Genomic DNA, 18,055 nt, shown 5'->3' with positions numbered 1-18,055 from the left:
GCAGATAATCTCTGCTAAATAATTTACAATCAGCATTTTTGGATGACACAGCTTCTGCCATACAAACACACACACATATGTATATATATATATATATACACACACACACAAATATGTATATATACGAGCTAACCAAGCTAACCCGTTGACGCCGTGCAGCCCCACAAACGGGGCAATCCTCGCTAATGGAGATTTGCCGCGTTAATGCGGTTACAGCGTAATTTTTATGAGATCAACACTGACAGCACTAATATATATGTATATATATGTTTGTGTGTTTGTGTGTGTGTATTTTTGTTTTTAAGCATTTAAAATTATCCTCTGTCCATCAATTCAAAGGTCAAAAGACAGAGATTCACTGACTTGAATCTCCATGTCTTTGTCATATCATACCAGGCACTTCCTTGGGTAAAATCCTGGTTCATACTCCCCAAAATAACTAACACAGAAGTGAGTTGAAAATTACCTCATAGGGTCCACTCGTGGCAAAGGGGGACTGAGTGTGAGTACCATCTACAGTTCCGTAGTCAATGTCTGTATTGTAATCTCCTTCTAAATTGTTTATCTGAGTCATGTTGAAAAAAGCAAAGAAGAATAAAGGTTAGCATAAAAGCTCAGACTAGAGGTTATTTGCTGAGGTCTTCTCAAGCTGACTGAAGTCGCTGCTACCTCTACACTGAGAAGGTTAGCGAGGCTGAAATCTGCCATCACAGATTTTCCCTTCTGAATTCAGGGCGGGAAGATCTTGATGGGATGTTCTCTAATCTCGAAATGAATTTTTACCCTAATATCGCCTCGGTGTTGCTCCGGTGCTGTAGCCTGGTAGCCAGGCATCTGATGTTTCTTCTTAGTGGAATACTTTTTAGCTTTTAAGGGCTTGGGCTTAGTTTTACTGGGGGGCTTTCTGGTCATCTTCTTTTTCGAGGACAGACTACGTTTCTTTCTCTGGAAGAGGTGACGGTGATAAATAATACCAAACATGGAAAATGGAAAATGGAAATGATTTGAAGCCACACTCCTTGATTGATGTACAGTATTTTTTCAATACAATTGTGTTTCCAGAAGCAGCTGGATACACAGTACTTGGTCTGCACGTATCACTTTACATATTGTTCATGCAGATCAACTAAAAAGGGCTGCAACTGGAGCCCTGATCATGTTAATACTACTGCGTGACAGTTGGGTAGAACAGGGTGCTGTACAACAATCAAGGACTGAGCTGTTCATGTGACACACAGGAACGATTTTAGGACACAGTCAGGCACAAGCGCACAAAAAACAAATAAATAAATGCATAGATATGAAATCCACAGAAGAGTACAGAGTTGCTGATATTCCACAGTGTATACAGTACTTTCAAAGATATGCTGGAAATTCACTTAAAGCAGATGGCATTCCAAGAGAAGGCTGTAGACAGACAAGACAGGACTAGCACACTGTGTATGTTTGCATCCACATTCAAATTTACACCTGCAGTACTGCACACTAAGGGCATGATCTCAATATTTTCATGTCGCAGGGCAAGTCGACCTTTTTAGCTTTGACATGAATGTAAACATAACAGTGGGACACGGAGACAATACACGAAAGAACCAAAATCTAAATGAGACAACACAAAAACATCTTGTCCTTCGCTTTTTCCATTTACCTGCGGCTCAAAATCATCATAGGTTGGACTGGTTTCTGTCGTTCCCTCTGAATACTCATCAAACACAGAGTAATCTAAATCATCAGTAGTGTACTGGAGAGGATGACAGAGGAGGGAGAGAGGTTTTCATGTTAGCAATAGCAAGACACATCTTCTTTCAACTTCTTTCAACAAGAAAATGACACACATAATTTAAATCAGCTTCATCATCCGATGTGTTTAAACAGCAAACAGTTAGAAAATATGCTTGAGGTAAGGTGTTGACAGTTCAACTACATTAAGCATTATCTGAACTGCTACAAGACACACAATGTAATGCAATGTTATATTCCATTATAGTGTATGCATGAAAATTATATGTATATTTTATAGCTAATATTTTTTATGATGGTCTCTTCAAATAACAACGAGTTGCTAAATTAAATAGTAGTCTTATTTTAGGAAACTAATACTGAATCTAGCAATACAGGTTTGACCTACAAGCAAACAGGTGGGGATGGTGTCAAATCTCATAAAACAGAGAAAAACAACAGAGACTAAATTACAAGCAGCATTTCAGGGACATCGTAATAGAAATTTCTCACAGAAGTCATGTAAATTATACACGACAGGACTTCTAAGATCAGCTGGAATACCTGGTCTGATTAAAAAAAATAAAAGTGGAACTATTATATAGCAGTTCCTTATTAAGGAGTGATGGTGACTTTTGAACTTTAATTTGCAGTCTCAACATGATGCCTTCATGGTTAAATGATTAAAATATTAAGGCAGGTAGAATTTCTTTTAGCAGTTACTAATTGATCAAAAACAGGTAGATCACACTTATATTGGCCCTTAAGGTACAAATACACCTTCCAGGACATCGCTGTGGCCAGATGTACAGCAGCTTCTGACATGACTGTGTATTCACCAATGAATAATCAATAGTGCAATTTATGGCATCTTTCTGAGTATGTGAAAAAATAAAGGGCAGGTTTTGGACAGCTCCAGATAACCGAGAATTCATGGATGTGTTGGATAAATATATCTGTATTGTACTGAACACAAATGGAAAATCAGCCAATCAGTACTCTTTTACTCCTTATTTGTATAGTCTGCAACAAAAATACAACATTGCAGTAGTAGTAGAAGTTTTAGTCATGATTATTAAATCCTAACAGCTTTGCATGTCTGTCGGTATGTCAGCATGCATCACTCTAGTGCAAATGATGAACTGATTCTCCAGGATCATAAACCTTTAGGTTTGTGAAACAGTGAAAGATCAAGTCAAAGCATTGCACTTTACCCTGGGGAGTATTTCCCAATATCGAATTTATTTTAATACATTAAAATATAAAAAGAAGGGTAATTAAGGCTTTAAAACATCTAAGCCCCTCCTCTGTCACAGTTTAGTTTATATTCCTATTTTTATGTTAGCTACTATGGTTGATTTGTGGAATCTCCACCACCCTCCCTGGTGGTTGCCTGACCTCTTCTGGCTCCTGTGCCTGCAAAGAATCGCTGAGGGCAGTGTCACAGTCTGGGCTGTAATGTTCACAGTAGTCGTATGCTGCTTTGGGATCCTCTACAATCAGAAGCTGCTGGATGTCCCCCTGCAGAAAACAGAAAAACAGAAAAAATAAGCAAATTTCTACCACACATGAATTTCTTTGCCAGCTTTAAAAATATACAGTCAACATCTGAAATCCTTATTTCGTTGCATGTTAATTTGCATGAATATTACTAGTACTGACAACTCCCTAAAGGATTATGAAACCTGATCACTACCTCCCTGACAAGGCAATGCTGTACCCAGGCCTACTGGCATGAGGGTCATGCCTCATCTTGCTCACAGACTCACACAACATCCACACACACTGTGTAAAGTGGAATAAATGAAAATCTTAAATTATAGACACTTATAGAGTCTGGCAGAGTAGAGTCTTGTATGATTAAACAGCTTGAAGCACAGACCACAGAATCCACACCGACAAGGCGCAGGGAGGAAACCGAGTTCAGACACTGGGAAATTATTGTTATCAGCACTGGATTTTACCTCAGGAAAAATAAATAAACGAGTATCATCAAGACACAAGAAACACCTGGTGTAGTCGTGTGTTTTACTATAAATATAAAAGACTTTATACTCAGTACAACAACTATAGTGAACGAAAGATAAGAAAATGAAATGCAAACAATCCTGGCAATGCAGTATTTCTGTTTTTATCCCACATATGCCTTATCACATGTGCACAGGGAATATACATTGAGAAAAATAAAATTTAAGTGTCATTTGTGGTTTTGATCATTTAATTCTAACTTCATATCCTGCCACAGCACACAGCTTTTTTACACCACTTCAAAAAATAAAAAACATATTTGCCAAAAATGTTGGGTACGTAAAAAGCAAACACAAGAATCTTTGTTTCCCCTCGAATCCTTGTTCACAAGTCAGCCAGCTATCTGACTCAAACTCAGTATTTTCTGATTTGCCTAGCAAACCCACAAGACGACATGTTTACCCATAAAGTCGATTGTAGTGAGTGTCGAAAGGCAATTGTGTTACAGCTCAGCTGACCACTAAATAAAGACAACCAATTAAGCAAAATTTGTATTGCACACAGTTTTAAGTTCCTAAAACACAAACAAAGGTAGATTTCAAACATGATTTATGAATGTTTACTGTGTGACCGGATACCGCAACGCTTGACACCACTCCAGCACTGCCAAGCCCTTGGTCTTATAGCCAAATCAAACAGTTTTTTTCTTTGGCGTCTAGAACTGCTTGAACTGAGTCTCTGCAGACTGACTTTGTGCATCTACACGCTACACCACCACTGAACCAATGGCTGGGTGAAGGGTGTTGGATCTGAGGCAGCTCACAGGTACAATCCCAACATATCTGTGTCAGCAGAGGCACTATAGGTCGAAGAGCAGAACAGAGTATTGGAAGTCAGACAGAAGAGGAATCAAGGAAGCTGAAACTTGGCAGGAGAATGTGTTTGTGTGTCTGTGTGCACGTTTGTGTGTGCATGCATGAACTCTCCTTTTGTTAAAAAAACAGATCTATGGAATCCTTGACATGTACCTCAGAATAAACATCAATGTGTTAGGGCTTGCTCCGTGTATAACGATCCATCCGCATCGTGTTTGACTGCATCACTTTGGCAGTCCAGAGAATCCTGCCTATGTTTCTGAATGTAGGAATGCATTTGTAAAAATTAAACCTCATACTGTCAGTTTAAAGTTAAACACACTGCAACTGCACACAAAAGTCTATCTGATGTACCATAGAAAGCATCTTCTCTGTCTCTGGTTCTTCTAGCTACTGCAGTTGCTCCATTCCTTGGACTGCCAAACATCTGATCTTATCTGTCATACCTAATTCAAACTTTCTGTTTTATTAGGCTAGTCACAACAGTTCTGCTCATGCCAAGTCATTACACTACATATATTACATTTTAGTAGCCACACTCTTGGATCGCACAGTGGGACAATTAAATAGCTGTACCCACAGTGTCTGAAAGATACCACACAACTAAGCTTTTAGTAACCACTCAGTACCAAGGTCCGGTCTCTTCCCTCTAAGGACACAAATGGAGACAAACAATAGCAGCAAAATGCCAGACACAGAGCCCAAACACACATTTATAAAGCTTAAGGGTGATGTCTTTTTGTTTAGTTTGATTTAACATACCTGTCTGTGTATACATTTACAAATAAAAAATTAACTTGTGTTATCATTTGAAGACATTTGCCATATTGTTCATTAAATCAAAATTTTACTTGTATAATGATCATTGAACAGCTATAAATCAAGCCTGGAAAGAGATTTGTGTGTGCCTCAGTCCAAGTGTTTTGGGGGAGGGGACTCAATAAAAAAAGGTAAGATCAAGCTTTCTCCTGAATCAAGCTGACATGTATTACCTCACATGTGTCACCATAAGACCAACAGTGAATGCTTGAACCCTGATTTGAGTCAGCTGTAATTAGTCCACGTCTGAGAGCCACCCTTCTGCACACAAATAGGTTGTGGAGACATGGTGTTCTCACTCAAAACCAGCTCAGCACAATTAGTAAACTTCTGACTGCGTCATGACCAACATATTCAACAATAGTTATAATTAGAAAAAAAATGATCAAAGATGGGCATTCACAATCAAGAACACCAGTAAAGTTTTAATAGATAAAAACATTTTAAATTAAATTTAAGATTTTATTCTTGGAGACTGCTGGGATGATAAATGTTGAAGCAAATCTATATGAATCATCTCATCATCAATATACCTGCCAAGTTCTTCTTTCATCTCTCAGGTATAAACCGAAATCCCACAGACAGCTTCTTCCTTTAACGGTTCATTAAAATGTCTTTCCAGTAAATAATAAGACTGCTGCAGACCTGCATTACAAACAAGAGCCAAACCACAAAACCAAGACAAGGTAAGAGAGAAACTAATATTAAATCTGGAAAGTAACACCATGAGGGCTCCAGAGACAGACGGGGATTTAGAGAGAGCAGCTGGGATGGTAAAAGATGTTTTGTACTGGGAAACACCTGGGAAGAGTTACACCACAGTTCTAAGCCTGTCTTCTAATGTGGACTGCTGAGAAAAAAAGGGGTGAAAAAAGCCAAAGCAACTTGGAGTAAAGCCAGAACTCCAAAATATGCCCCTCCTGGCTACAGAATACCTCTGTGCAGCATGGAAGCAAGCCCATGAGGTTATACATTAATGACTGCACTGTTAGAGGTCAATAAGAAAAGGGAGGGCATGAATAAGAGCAGTGGGACTAAGATCAACAGCTGATACTTGTCAGTCCTTGTAGAAATCAGTTTGCTACTCTATACCTGCTTTATCCACCTTGTGAAGCATCCCATGCTACCAAAATAGTAAAGTTATGTAATGCCTTTGAAAAAAATCCACTTTCACAAAGGGCTTTGGCAAAGAAGTTAAAGCAAAATACAAGACTAAGAAACGGAGATGCACTGATCAACCAGCCAGGGACCACAATCAACTGATTTCCAAATTGTTCAAGGCGGTCTGTTTCAGGCATGCGCAACATCCACACGTGTGCACGCTCACAGCACTCACAGCCACATGCTAACATGTCGTTAGCATGGAAGCTCTTCACTGTGTGTGCAGACACAAAGTTTGCCAATGTAAACTGCATCTGTTGTCACAAAAACAAATACCATAACAAATGTAATCAGACACTTAAATCACCCTCACCCACACATCCAATGGATCTGTTAAAGAATCTAACAAGGGAAAAGTAACTAAAATTAAAGCTATGCTAATTTTAGTTAATCAGGATAAGCAGGGTCAAAGCAGTTACGAAGAACATTATTATAATTTTCAAATAAATTTACCAGTTATTACATTATTATCTGAAACATGTCTTTGTTTATTTCACGGATCGTTGTTAACATGTACTAGTTAAGTCAAGGAGTCGCTAATAAAAAGTTATGTTTGTTTTTTTTGGAAAAACTGCATCTGTCTTATACTTTATGTAGCACAAAGTGACAGAAATAAACCTGGAAAATAATCATATTTGTGATCTGCAAAGGGCAAATTCTGACATATATCTTTTTTTACATTCTACCTCATCCTAACCACAAGGCATCTTGGGATATAAATAAACATGGAAGAGGTCCACGCATAGTAAAATTGTTGGAATCGAGAGGTATATTGAAATAACATCTATTTTTTGAACCATTAGCATGCAGCAATGTCACCTTTTTCTGTGACAGTTAGCTATTTGTTTGTTTTTCTCTCTCAGTTAAAGTCCTACTTCAAGTTCTAAATACAGAGGCAAGTTATCACTGGCCAAATTTATCATCAGCATGTGTCCTTTGACATACTGTAGCCAAAGGCAACATACCTTTAAGTCTAACCACAGTCAGCTGTAATTAGACAGCCTCATACAACAATTACAACAATATGTGATTTATAATCCTAGTAAACACTAGAATGCGCAAGTAAGAAAAAGAACTCAAAAGGCAAAGTGATATATCTGTGCATTTATACATATATATATGTGTGTGTGTATATGTGTGAGTGTTTTCACCAGGCATGAATAGACAGTCTCGTTTAACACAGTAGGGAGGCCTGAACCTAGGGAGGATACAGTGGGAGGAGGGGGTGGTGAGCATGGGTGAGTATGCAGGGAGGGGAGGAGATGAGCAACTAAGAAGGCCTGAAGGCTCAATGAAAGACTCCCATTCATCTAAGCCAGATCCCTTTGCCATGGTGGTCGCCTCAAACCTGAGGCAGGTACTGCATGAATAGACATTTATGAAAAATGCAGGTGAAGTTGGGAAAATAAATTCCAAAATTTGAGTAAAGAAACACATAACAGCAATGTGTGCTATCTAACCCTATAAATCGAACACTACTCATTTAACAGAGAAGTAAAACTTTTGGACAAACTGGCAATTTTGTATTTCTTACATTTCAAAACATTTTTTAAATTTTCTTATACATAGTTATATTTTTACCAGGTCAAATCTCATAAAACTCGAGCAATGACCAATTTTACAAAAAAAAAAAAAAAGATCAAAACATCAGGGGGAGGTCTGACATCATCTCTCATTATAAAAAAATTGGCATGAATGTAAAAGGTCGAGGTATTTCCTTCCCCTCTACTGTACATCCCAGCATGCAATGGGCACTGAGGATATCTGAAGAGCGCAAGGACAGAGAACAGACAGGAGACCTGTTCCAAAAACTACACAGAGAAGATCCTGTTAGGTGACTTATGGCTCATATTTTCAGCCCTTCCACTGCCAGCCTCTGACTAGACACACTGTTTGATACAAACACGGGCCTCAGTGCCCCCCCCCCCCCATAAATCTAATCAAAACTGACAGGATATGTGAAAGCAAATCTGCTTATAAACGTTTAAAAAAATAGTACAACAAATAGGAATAAGTCGGCCATCATAAATCATAAACTACAATCTGGTTTTGTCAGCTGATAAACATTTTTTAGATGTTTTTAGAAAGATTATTCACTTGAGATGAACAATCCTTTTTTAAGGGGCTCTCACAAAAATAATCAGGATATACAACATAAAAAGCAAAATAATGCTTTATAAACGTAAACAGGATAAGCAAACATGTTCTCATAACATGAAGTGGTGTGACTGTTTGTGCTGTCTATGTCTTTGTGTCTGATTTGAGCTTTTAAAGGTCTTTAATGTTGGATTTATATATTAGACACTGATGTCTTTGTTTTATCTTTTCTCATCTTTGTGGAATATATTAAAATACATAAGTGAATCATCCACATAAATATATGCTTTAATATACACCTGCAATGGTTACTTTTTTAAATAAAAGTAAAAGTAGGCAGTAAATCTAGTCTGTACCACTTAGGCAAACCTCAGTCCAAAATAGTTCTCATGCAGCCACCCAGTGACCTTTATGTTTCACCATAAATATCATGACAATTCAGCCTCTGTTTGTCATTATTTACGTCTGCCTGACCCACTGCCACCATCAACCTCTGGATGACCTGCGCCTCAAAGCAGAACAAACATCACACTGAACGAACAAATGGTAACAAACCCAAACTCCCAGACAGTTACTCATACAGTCTGGGAGTTTGAAGCAGAACAAAGCAGATTTGTATTCGATTTATATTCAATATCCCTTAGTTATGGAAAATTCTTCTGTGGGAAGATCAAATAAAACAGCAAATGTTAAAGTTGCCACAAGGTAGCTTTACTGAAAATGAGAAGCGACAAAGCTCAAATGGTCTCAGATATCTCATATCTGATACGCATGTTGTCAGGATCACAAGGATCTGTGCCAGCGGGATTTAAACTATAACCTACTAAACAACGCACTTTCAAAACTGGGTAGACAGTAAATACTCTTTCAAATTAAACAAGGGAAAAATGCATTTAATACACACAGTAATGGATTAAACTTCTACTTTTTCAGTCACAGATGGCAGATGCATGGTTCCTAAACAATGTGCCAAAATACAAAGCAAATGTGTCAAAATGCAGATTAGAAAACTCAATCACAAACACTGTACATATGCAATCCACCACGTTGACAACCTTACCTGGAAACCCTCCTGATCCAGTATCCTGGTGCCGAACACAGTAATGCCATCGGTGCTGACGGAGGCATGGTCACTCCTGGGGAGGTTTTTGGTGACCTTGTTCTTACAGTCTACAATGATAGTGGCCACTTTGTTCTCCACACTGATGGCTACACGATGCCACCTAATCAAGGACACACACAAGGAGAAAAGCAATAAATGAAAAAAAGGAAACATCTATAAAGTTCAATAAGTTAACTGCTTGTTATTTAATCATTTTTGAAATGTTGTTGCATGTTGTTGCTGTGGGAATTCTCACATAATAAAAAGGCCTTGACACAGCAGATAGCTGCTAAAAAATATTATTATAGGTGTCAAGTACAAATTAGGATATCTAATTTAATTTAATTTAATCATAATCTAAAACAACATCAGCACTTTAACAGTATGTAGTCCACTTTGACTGCTTCACAACACAACTCAAGGAGAAAGAAATTCACAATACTCATTACAATACATGCTCCAGTGTTTATGGTATATTTTGATCGGCAACCGCCATCGATGCAATGGGTTAACTGGGGTCACACGTGAGTCTGACACCTTCCTTGCCTCTGCACCATTTGCGCTGCACTTGAGGGCTATTGCATACCAGGCAGCACTGGACCACATTCTTGCCCCCACACTTTGGCCCTGTTTAACACGGGATTACACTCATTAAACTCCAAACTTAATCCTCCTTCTGGGTTACTTAGCATGACAGACGTTGTGAACATTGTGGAAAGTGTGTGTCAAGATCCAGGAAGGCTTGCCTTGCCAGAGCAGGAGACAGACAGTCAAAACATTGTTCACAGGTGGAAGATGAGACCTGACAACATCTTAACTTAAGATAGCAATCAAAGACCTTTTTTTTAATCACAGATATAACTGTTTCTGATAATTCATTTATCTGCGTGGTCAATTGTGTTACCAAAAGTGAAAATGTGTCTTTGAATATCAGCTAAGTCATACAGACACATTCCAGGGCAGGAAATGGAGCTTGGAGAAAAATAAATGTGCAACACTCTCTGGGATAAGCACTACGGCACAAAGGACTATTTGTCACCTTATGTGGCAGAAAAGCAATCGTTGACTTCAGTCAGTTTTCTCAGACTTTAAGTGCATATTGATCGGAGGGGTAAGATTATATTTGAAATAGCATATTATTATAAAAATCATATTTAAAAAGTGTAATTATGGCAAAACTAAGTTGCATCATATCTTATCCATTTTTCTAAATAAAAGAATGCTCCTTTTTACCTCATTAATAGCAGATCATTGTACCTCCCTATTCAGCCTGAGTGTCTGCTTGCTAGTACCAGTGAATCCATCCATGCATGCAGCTATAGCCACTGAAGTTTTAAACAAGACCTTGAGCTGGAAAGTCCTCCACCAAAAACAGTGCACTCTCTAACAAAGCAAGTAGCACATAATGGGCAAAACCGCCTACAAGACTAGCACAAAGCCGGCTCAGAGTATCTTTCATTTGCTGAAAAATGCTCACGAAGCAGCATTATTGCTGACTTTTCAAGGATTTGTCAAGCTTATTTCTATTATGATAACAGCATATATACTATAACTCATCTTAAGCCAATTTAGAGCACAAAAATATTGTGACTGGGTTCTGACTTCCTTCTAAAGTTCAGCATGTTCAGCAAGTGCAAAATCCTTTAATAACACTGGAAGAAACTGTAAAGCACAGCATCCTTTCTGATTATTTATCCCCAGCCTGTCCCTGCACATGGACTCTTGACAGTGACCTAAAAACTCCCACTGAGCATTTTGTGATTTTTGAACATGGGAGAAGATAATCAGGTTTATGCTAAATGTTAAGAGGCCTGTATTTCTGGTACTGCCCCTTGCCTCTGTCTCTAAAATAGCAGAGGCAGTGAGTTCATAGATGAGGTCAGGTTGTCCATAGCAGTCCTGCTGTGCCCCAATAATCCAGTGTCTGTCTCTGACCTGTCTCTATGCCCACAGACCCCTGATGAGATGGCTAATCCGGTGATGAGCACCTGCAGCGCAACAAGGGGTTGTTTTCTCACTTTTATTAAAAAGAACAAGTCAGTGGGAATCAGAAAATATTTAGCTTTACATGGTCATTAAACTATTTTTAGGCTGATTAAAATAGCATTCAATGCATTATAGGAACGCATAGTCCAGCAAAACTGGCACCAATAAATAAATGCTGGATCACTTTGTTCAAAACTATTCAGTGCTGCAAAATGCCAAAGCACTGGCATGTTTCCTTTGCCCCATGTTGCATTTTAACACCCTTCACTCTCCACACCCATTCCCTCTGAGGTCCTGTGCATGTGTTCGAATACGTGACTACGTGAGTGAATGTTCGAGATCTGACGTACTTTCCGTCAGCAAGGTTAAGACCATCAAACAGGGGGTATTCCTCTGGGACTGGCTTGCCATTATGATCCTCATACAGGAAGATAGGTGAGCGTCCAACCTCCACGCCCAGCTGCTGGACTCCTTGCTCGTTGTAAATGGACAGCAAGAAGGACTGGATGCCAGATTTGGGACGCACTGTGGCTAGGATGGCGAAATCCTCAGGAAAAACACCACCTGCATGGTCAAAACAGAAAAGTTAATGTGACTGAGATGATCTAATAAATAAAATTTAATTTCGCCCAGCATCACTTTTCTTTTCAAAAGTAATAAATAACTACCAATAAATATTTTTAGTACGTTCTCAGTAAATACTCATTTTATCACAGTGAATTACAATAATAATAACACTATAATGATGCGACATTACTCGCTTTTAATTTTGGTAAAATATTAAGGCGCATGGAAATCTACACATATCTGCATGGTATGTTTTTCTCATGCTCACCTAATGTCGTGATAAAAGCAGTCACTAGCAGTTTGCACATAGCAGTCTAAGGTTAAAGGTACTTACCAGGGAATAGCTGTGTGGTGGGGGCACTGATCTGGACCTCCTTGGCAACTCTGTAAGCTGTATCTGGCGTCGATGCTCTTCGGTTTGCGCAAAATCCTGTAGTTTTTGTCACTCCTTTGGGGTAATTTTCAAATGCTAATACTTTTAGGACATCCACTGGCTCTGCTGTTTAAAAGGCAAAGAAAACATCAGGTTATTTCTGTGGGCAACATGAAGGTGCGCTTCCTTTTCATAACCACCTCATGAACGATTCAGGTTGGAAACATAAAACGCAGTCCATCAAGATAGTATGCTAAAGTGAAGGTGCATTCTCAACAAAGTCCAAAGATATTAAGGGAACAATGATGAGTGTTGGGGCTTTTAACATTTTTTTTTTATATAAATAAACATGTCATTGTGCTTGTAAATAAATGCAGGGCACTAACAGGACTTCTACCTAATGTTAAATTAAATTTTTATAAATTATGGCTTTTTATCAAAAATATGTGTGTTATGCTGGTTAAATGTGGAGTTCAGTTTCTTACAATAAATAGTTAAATTAGGAAATGTGGCCTTGCCCAGGCTCTACAATCTCATCTGACAGGAAATGTCTAAGCCAAGCATACCAATGAACAATGCACCAACAGAATTCGAGCTCTATAACACCTGGATAGGTTTACCTTGATAAGACTCTTCAATCTGATGTGCTTTACATAAAGGAGCCTATGTGGGTGCAAATGGACTCCCATGGGAAAGCATTGTAATTATGCCTTCTATTCAGACCACTGTCTCATCATAAAACATTAGGTTGGGAAAACATCAACTGCAACATATACCATATGTATATATACCAACATTGGCCATATAGGCCATTAGCAGCTGGAAGATTTTTTTTCCTGCCCAAGGTCTGATAAAAATGTGAAATATTTGATGGATAAATTCAGCAAGCGTTATTTATAGACAAATGAGTTTAACTCCTGAATATGCTCAAATGACAGTTGCTCAGTTTACTCCATGAAGCAGACAGCGGTATCTGAATAAATCAGGCAATACAACTGCAGACTGCTGGATGTAATAACACTAATGTGTTTTTCTGGAGCGGAAGCATGCAAAGGTGCCTGAAAGCATCAGTAAGCCTCTTCTGATCGCTCTCAAGCCGCTGTTATGGTTGGCATGTTGAGGTCAAATAACTCTTGTATTTCTCTAACTTCTTGACACAAGAGGATGTTAAAAAAAGTCACTGATGTCGATCTCAACACTTTCTGGTTAACATTCCAGCAATGGCAAGGAAAAGAAAAGAAAGAGCATGTTTCATTCATTCGGAGAAGCATGTGCTCTGGGAACAAGCTCCTGTCTTAACATCTACAACTGAATACTGAATGTGCCACTAGCAGCTCTCATACAGAAGGCTTGTATAAGATCATTAGATAGTCACAACAGGTCAAAATGCTAGCAGAGAGCTGATCTCCTTAAACTTGGTGCACTTTGAACTTTGAAATCTGAAGAAGTCACAAGGCCGTTCACAAACACCAACCGCTAATAGATCCCTCTAAGAAAAATCTGTGTTGGCTGATTAACTCACTCGCATTTCAATAAAACGCTCAAAGGAAGATAAGGCAAAGTATCTAAAAACATCTTAAATAAATGCGAAGTTGAGAGCATTATCAGCCGTGACTGTGGGAATACCCTCACTAAGGACAACATGGTCATTTTTGTAGCTTGTGAGGATGAAGCAACTACTTATTTTGGAGCGTGAACTGAGGAGCTTATTGTGAGTTCCCGCAGAGTTGCTTTCAGTTCAGACTCCAGGACTCATATGTTCCAGATGTGCCAATTTGGCCAGGCTACGACCCTCATACAGTGGTGCTGTGAAAACGTCAATACTGGCCAATCCATCAAGGTGGCCAAATGAGTGTGCACAGATTTTAAAAGAGTGCATCTGATGAGCTGGTGTGTTTGCCCTCAAGGCTAAGTAAATAGGCCACATAGCTGTGAGAAGAACTCAGGATGGACCTTCCTTAGTGTGGAGGAGGAACCAGTACCTGAGCTGCTAAATACTCTGTTGTTCCATCACTCCTTGCGTGGATGATAATGCAAACTATAGAGAAAGAGGAGAATGGGAGGAGCAATATAAAGCTTTGTTGCCATAAGACATCACAATGGACAGATTTAATTTATTTGTCATGTTCACAAGTGTACATCATTGTAAACTGCATGTTCCAAAAGATATCATCATTCACATCTGAGGCCAAATACTCTCAACTCTAACTAAACTGTACATAACACTCCTATAATAAATCCCACACTCACTTTCTCATTTTCAGCATTTTTGTCTTTTAAGGTAAAGAAATGTAAAATTGGCTGATAAATAGAAGAGGACCTTTTCACCTGCAGCTCCCTGAGACTCTAATAACATCTTCAGAGTGTCTCTCTCCCTCTCTCTCTCTTTCTATATATATAGCCCCTCTCCCCCACTCTCCCTCTCTGCTTCCTTTAACTTCCACCACGCTGCCGGCTAAAACAAGACGGCTTTATGCTGCTGTCATACCAAAGAAACTTCACTGAGACCAACCCAGTTTTCAAAGCATTTCCCCCCACTCCTCTTCCTTCACTTTACTTTTCCTCACACTATCTCTTTTTACTGTATGCCTCCATATGGAAATATGGGTTTGTTTGCCCCATTGTGTTTAAATCTCTAAATGAACTGACAATAACAATAAATGTGTGACAGCTTCAGCAGACAAAGGTCCAGCAAGGAGCTGATTAGCTCTTGTTCACAGTTGGGCATTTTAAGGAGAAGACTCTGGAAATGCTAGCTTTGTCTGCTGGAATGCACATCTGAGCCTACGCCCCAGGGGCTGAGAAAACGTGTCTGTACACTGCTAGATGGAGAGGGCACCCTGCAGGAACAGCTCCTACTGCCATAAAGAGTGGAGAAGAAATTAGGACCATAGAGCACAAAGTCTGCAGGAGGATATTTAAATTGTATAAAAATGTCTCTAGTTGTTTAGTTATTAAACGGTACATTTTCAATTTAGACCATAAATTCAGTAATTTTCATCAAATTTAACAGGTTCTGTAGTACTTTAACACAACAAATGATACCAAAATGCTGTGTGAAGTAGATAAATGCACAACAACGTAATCATGAACCCCTGCATTTGCACAACATCAAGTGAAACAATTAAACTGCATTTATTTCTTGTTTTGCAGAACACGCTTTCAGTCTACCACTGAAAACCCACTAGACAAACTGCAGGTATTGGATAAATATCACTATGAAGTTCATGTTTATCTCCAACAGCCTTTTTTTAAACAAGGAGTCCTTACAGAGTTGTCGGCCAAGATGTGAGACCCATGTAATCCTGAACCATGTCACTTGTGGCTGTAATGGTAGGCTAGGCCCATACGCAGGTCTGCTCTTTGAAGGCTCTTAAATCATAGGGAAGCTCAAAAAGGACCATCATCAAATAACTGCTCAATACTTAGAGAGGAAGCATTCCCACCACGGACACAACACAGCCTTGTCCTGCAGCTGACCAAACCTTTAAGTGCAAAGTTGGTGGGTGGCAAGGGGGAGGGGGGATGCACAGGCCAGTTTTTGGGCTTTGGTGTGGACCAGGGCAGTGTGGAGATAGGGTGAACCTGCATGACCACATTAGCACCCACACCGACAGTTGATTTGCACTCTGCTCTGACAGGTCGGAGATCCACTGAGACCTTTCATAAAAGCGGATTTCATGAAACGATTGCTGCTGTTCCGCAAACCACAACTTTCACGTCAAAATGTTTGTGCCCAAGAACCTTCAATTAAATATCTTTCCACACGTTCACACGTTAGAATTTCACCCACTGTATAATATGAGACTGGCAATCAGATCACGGCCAAAGTTAAACACCAATCCACTGTTGAATATATCTTCAGCCAGGCATGAAGTAAAGAACTGCATTCTGATATGAGTGGTGCAGTTAAACAGTTGTAAGAAACAAGTGAACAAAGTCCAGGGTCCGACAAATGTCCAGTGCCATCTGGCTGGAAAAGCCCACCCTGCTAACCGTGTTCCAATCCACCTAGGGGACCACAGTTCAAACAAAGAGGTTTCTTTTTGCCCAAGTGAATCTTACAAAAAAGAGAGAGAAAAAGCACCATGCTCTGTTTCCTGATCTTTATAAGTGCATACCAGCGGCTTAGGATGAATTTAATTAGGCCATGTGTTTCATATTTGCCGCAGACGCTTTTCATTCATGCGTAAAAGTAGCACGAGGTAAAATTTGCTTTAATTAACGGGATTTTGATCAACTAATACACGCATTTCAAGCGATTCCTCACGAGCACTACCTGCGCCGCCTGTCTCAAAGTATTTAACGGTTCTCCTCACAGTGGCAGTAACAGGGCACACCTTTGCGGTGCCTTTGGTTCGGCTTTCATCGGCTTCTAAATATGGGGCAGTCTCACCTTATTGTGACTCGTTTGTTTGTGAAACGGGAAAACACGTCTAATTGCGATGCGAGCATAACGCTGCCTTCTCCAGGTAAGTATGTTACACCCCCACCCCCCAATCTCCATCATCAGTTACCTAGGTTTGCCATCCAGTCGGCGTTCCGTACACCGTCCCCTTTTCGGCAATACAAAGTTTATTAGAGGCGTTTGGGACCTAGTAATCTTACCTGCTCTGACATTAGCAGCCTGTAGAACCAAGGTTATAGTGATGAATCCGGTTACAGTGGAATCCATAAGCCACCTTTTCGTTTTCCACCTTGTGGACCACCTTTGCATCTCCATGGTCGCGCGCCCACAAGTGTATAAAACTTCTGGGCGACTTAAGTGATTTTTACTGACGTCCCTTCCACAATCCCAAGTAATGATAGATACTGTCCTACAAAAAAGCCATATGTGACGAATTTAAGCCTCTTCTCTCAGCCACAACGAGGCCCTGATCCTCCTGTACCGTGCCCAGCCTTCACAGTGAAGGTAGTCGGGCTTTATCCAAAACGCAAAGAGTGCAATCGGTACACTTGGTGCGTCCACGGACAGGAGGGCTGGGCGAGCTCCACAAACCAGAGCAAGGATTACAGGGAAATGACAAGTGAACCAGCCCCCGATTAGCAAATCACGGGGCTGGAAATTCTCCTTCGGGTCCACCCATTGGCTTTGTTGTGCGCCCCCCCGAAGTCTCTTCAGAGCGCTTTTCATGAAAGAAAACTCTGACACAGCTCATAATGACCTGGGAAAACTGTGCACGCAGGATGTTCGGTAACATTGATAATATCTACAATTCACCAGAGACTACATCATTTGTTATCCACAATGTTTTCTTATACACCATTCAAAAATAATAGTAGTGAATTATAATGCACCATTGAATCAAACAAAACACCAGACAGTGCTACAGAGTCACTGAGGATTCAATATTTTACATCACTACAAATACTAATCAACAGGATTTT

At 39.6% G+C, this 18,055-nt stretch overlaps 1 protein-coding gene across 4 annotated transcripts in view; it reads right to left on the bottom strand.

Moving 5' to 3' along the window:
* Window positions 1-17,756, bottom strand: part of col11a1a (collagen, type XI, alpha 1a) — a 69,034-nt gene extending 51,278 nt beyond the window's left edge. For 2 of the 4 annotated variants that reach the window (XM_082547319.1, XM_082547321.1), the window contains exons 1-8: window positions 17,276-17,756; window positions 12,629-12,793; window positions 12,078-12,291; window positions 9,700-9,862; window positions 3,118-3,240; window positions 1,649-1,741; window positions 784-945; window positions 467-565 (exon numbers count right to left, since the gene is read on the bottom strand). In XM_082547319.1, the coding sequence (XP_082403445.1) occupies window positions 467-565; window positions 784-945; window positions 1,649-1,741; window positions 3,118-3,240; window positions 9,700-9,862; window positions 12,078-12,291; window positions 12,629-12,793; window positions 17,276-17,390 (1,134 nt within the window). In that variant the 5' untranslated portion in view covers window positions 17,391-17,756. The remainder of the gene's footprint in view (window positions 1-466; window positions 566-783; window positions 946-1,648; window positions 1,742-3,117; window positions 3,241-9,699; window positions 9,863-12,077; window positions 12,292-12,628; window positions 12,794-17,275) is intronic. The other 2 variants (XM_082547320.1, XM_082547322.1) reach the window with 2 other exon arrangements.
* Window positions 17,757-18,055: the final 299 nt, after the last annotated feature.

Source organism: Aulonocara stuartgranti (genome assembly GCF_965226115.1).
Source record: "Aulonocara stuartgranti genome assembly, chromosome: 9".
NCBI classification, from domain to species: Eukaryota; Metazoa; Chordata; class Actinopteri; order Cichliformes; family Cichlidae; genus Aulonocara; species Aulonocara stuartgranti.
This window is presented reverse-complemented; position numbering and strand designations above follow the sequence as displayed.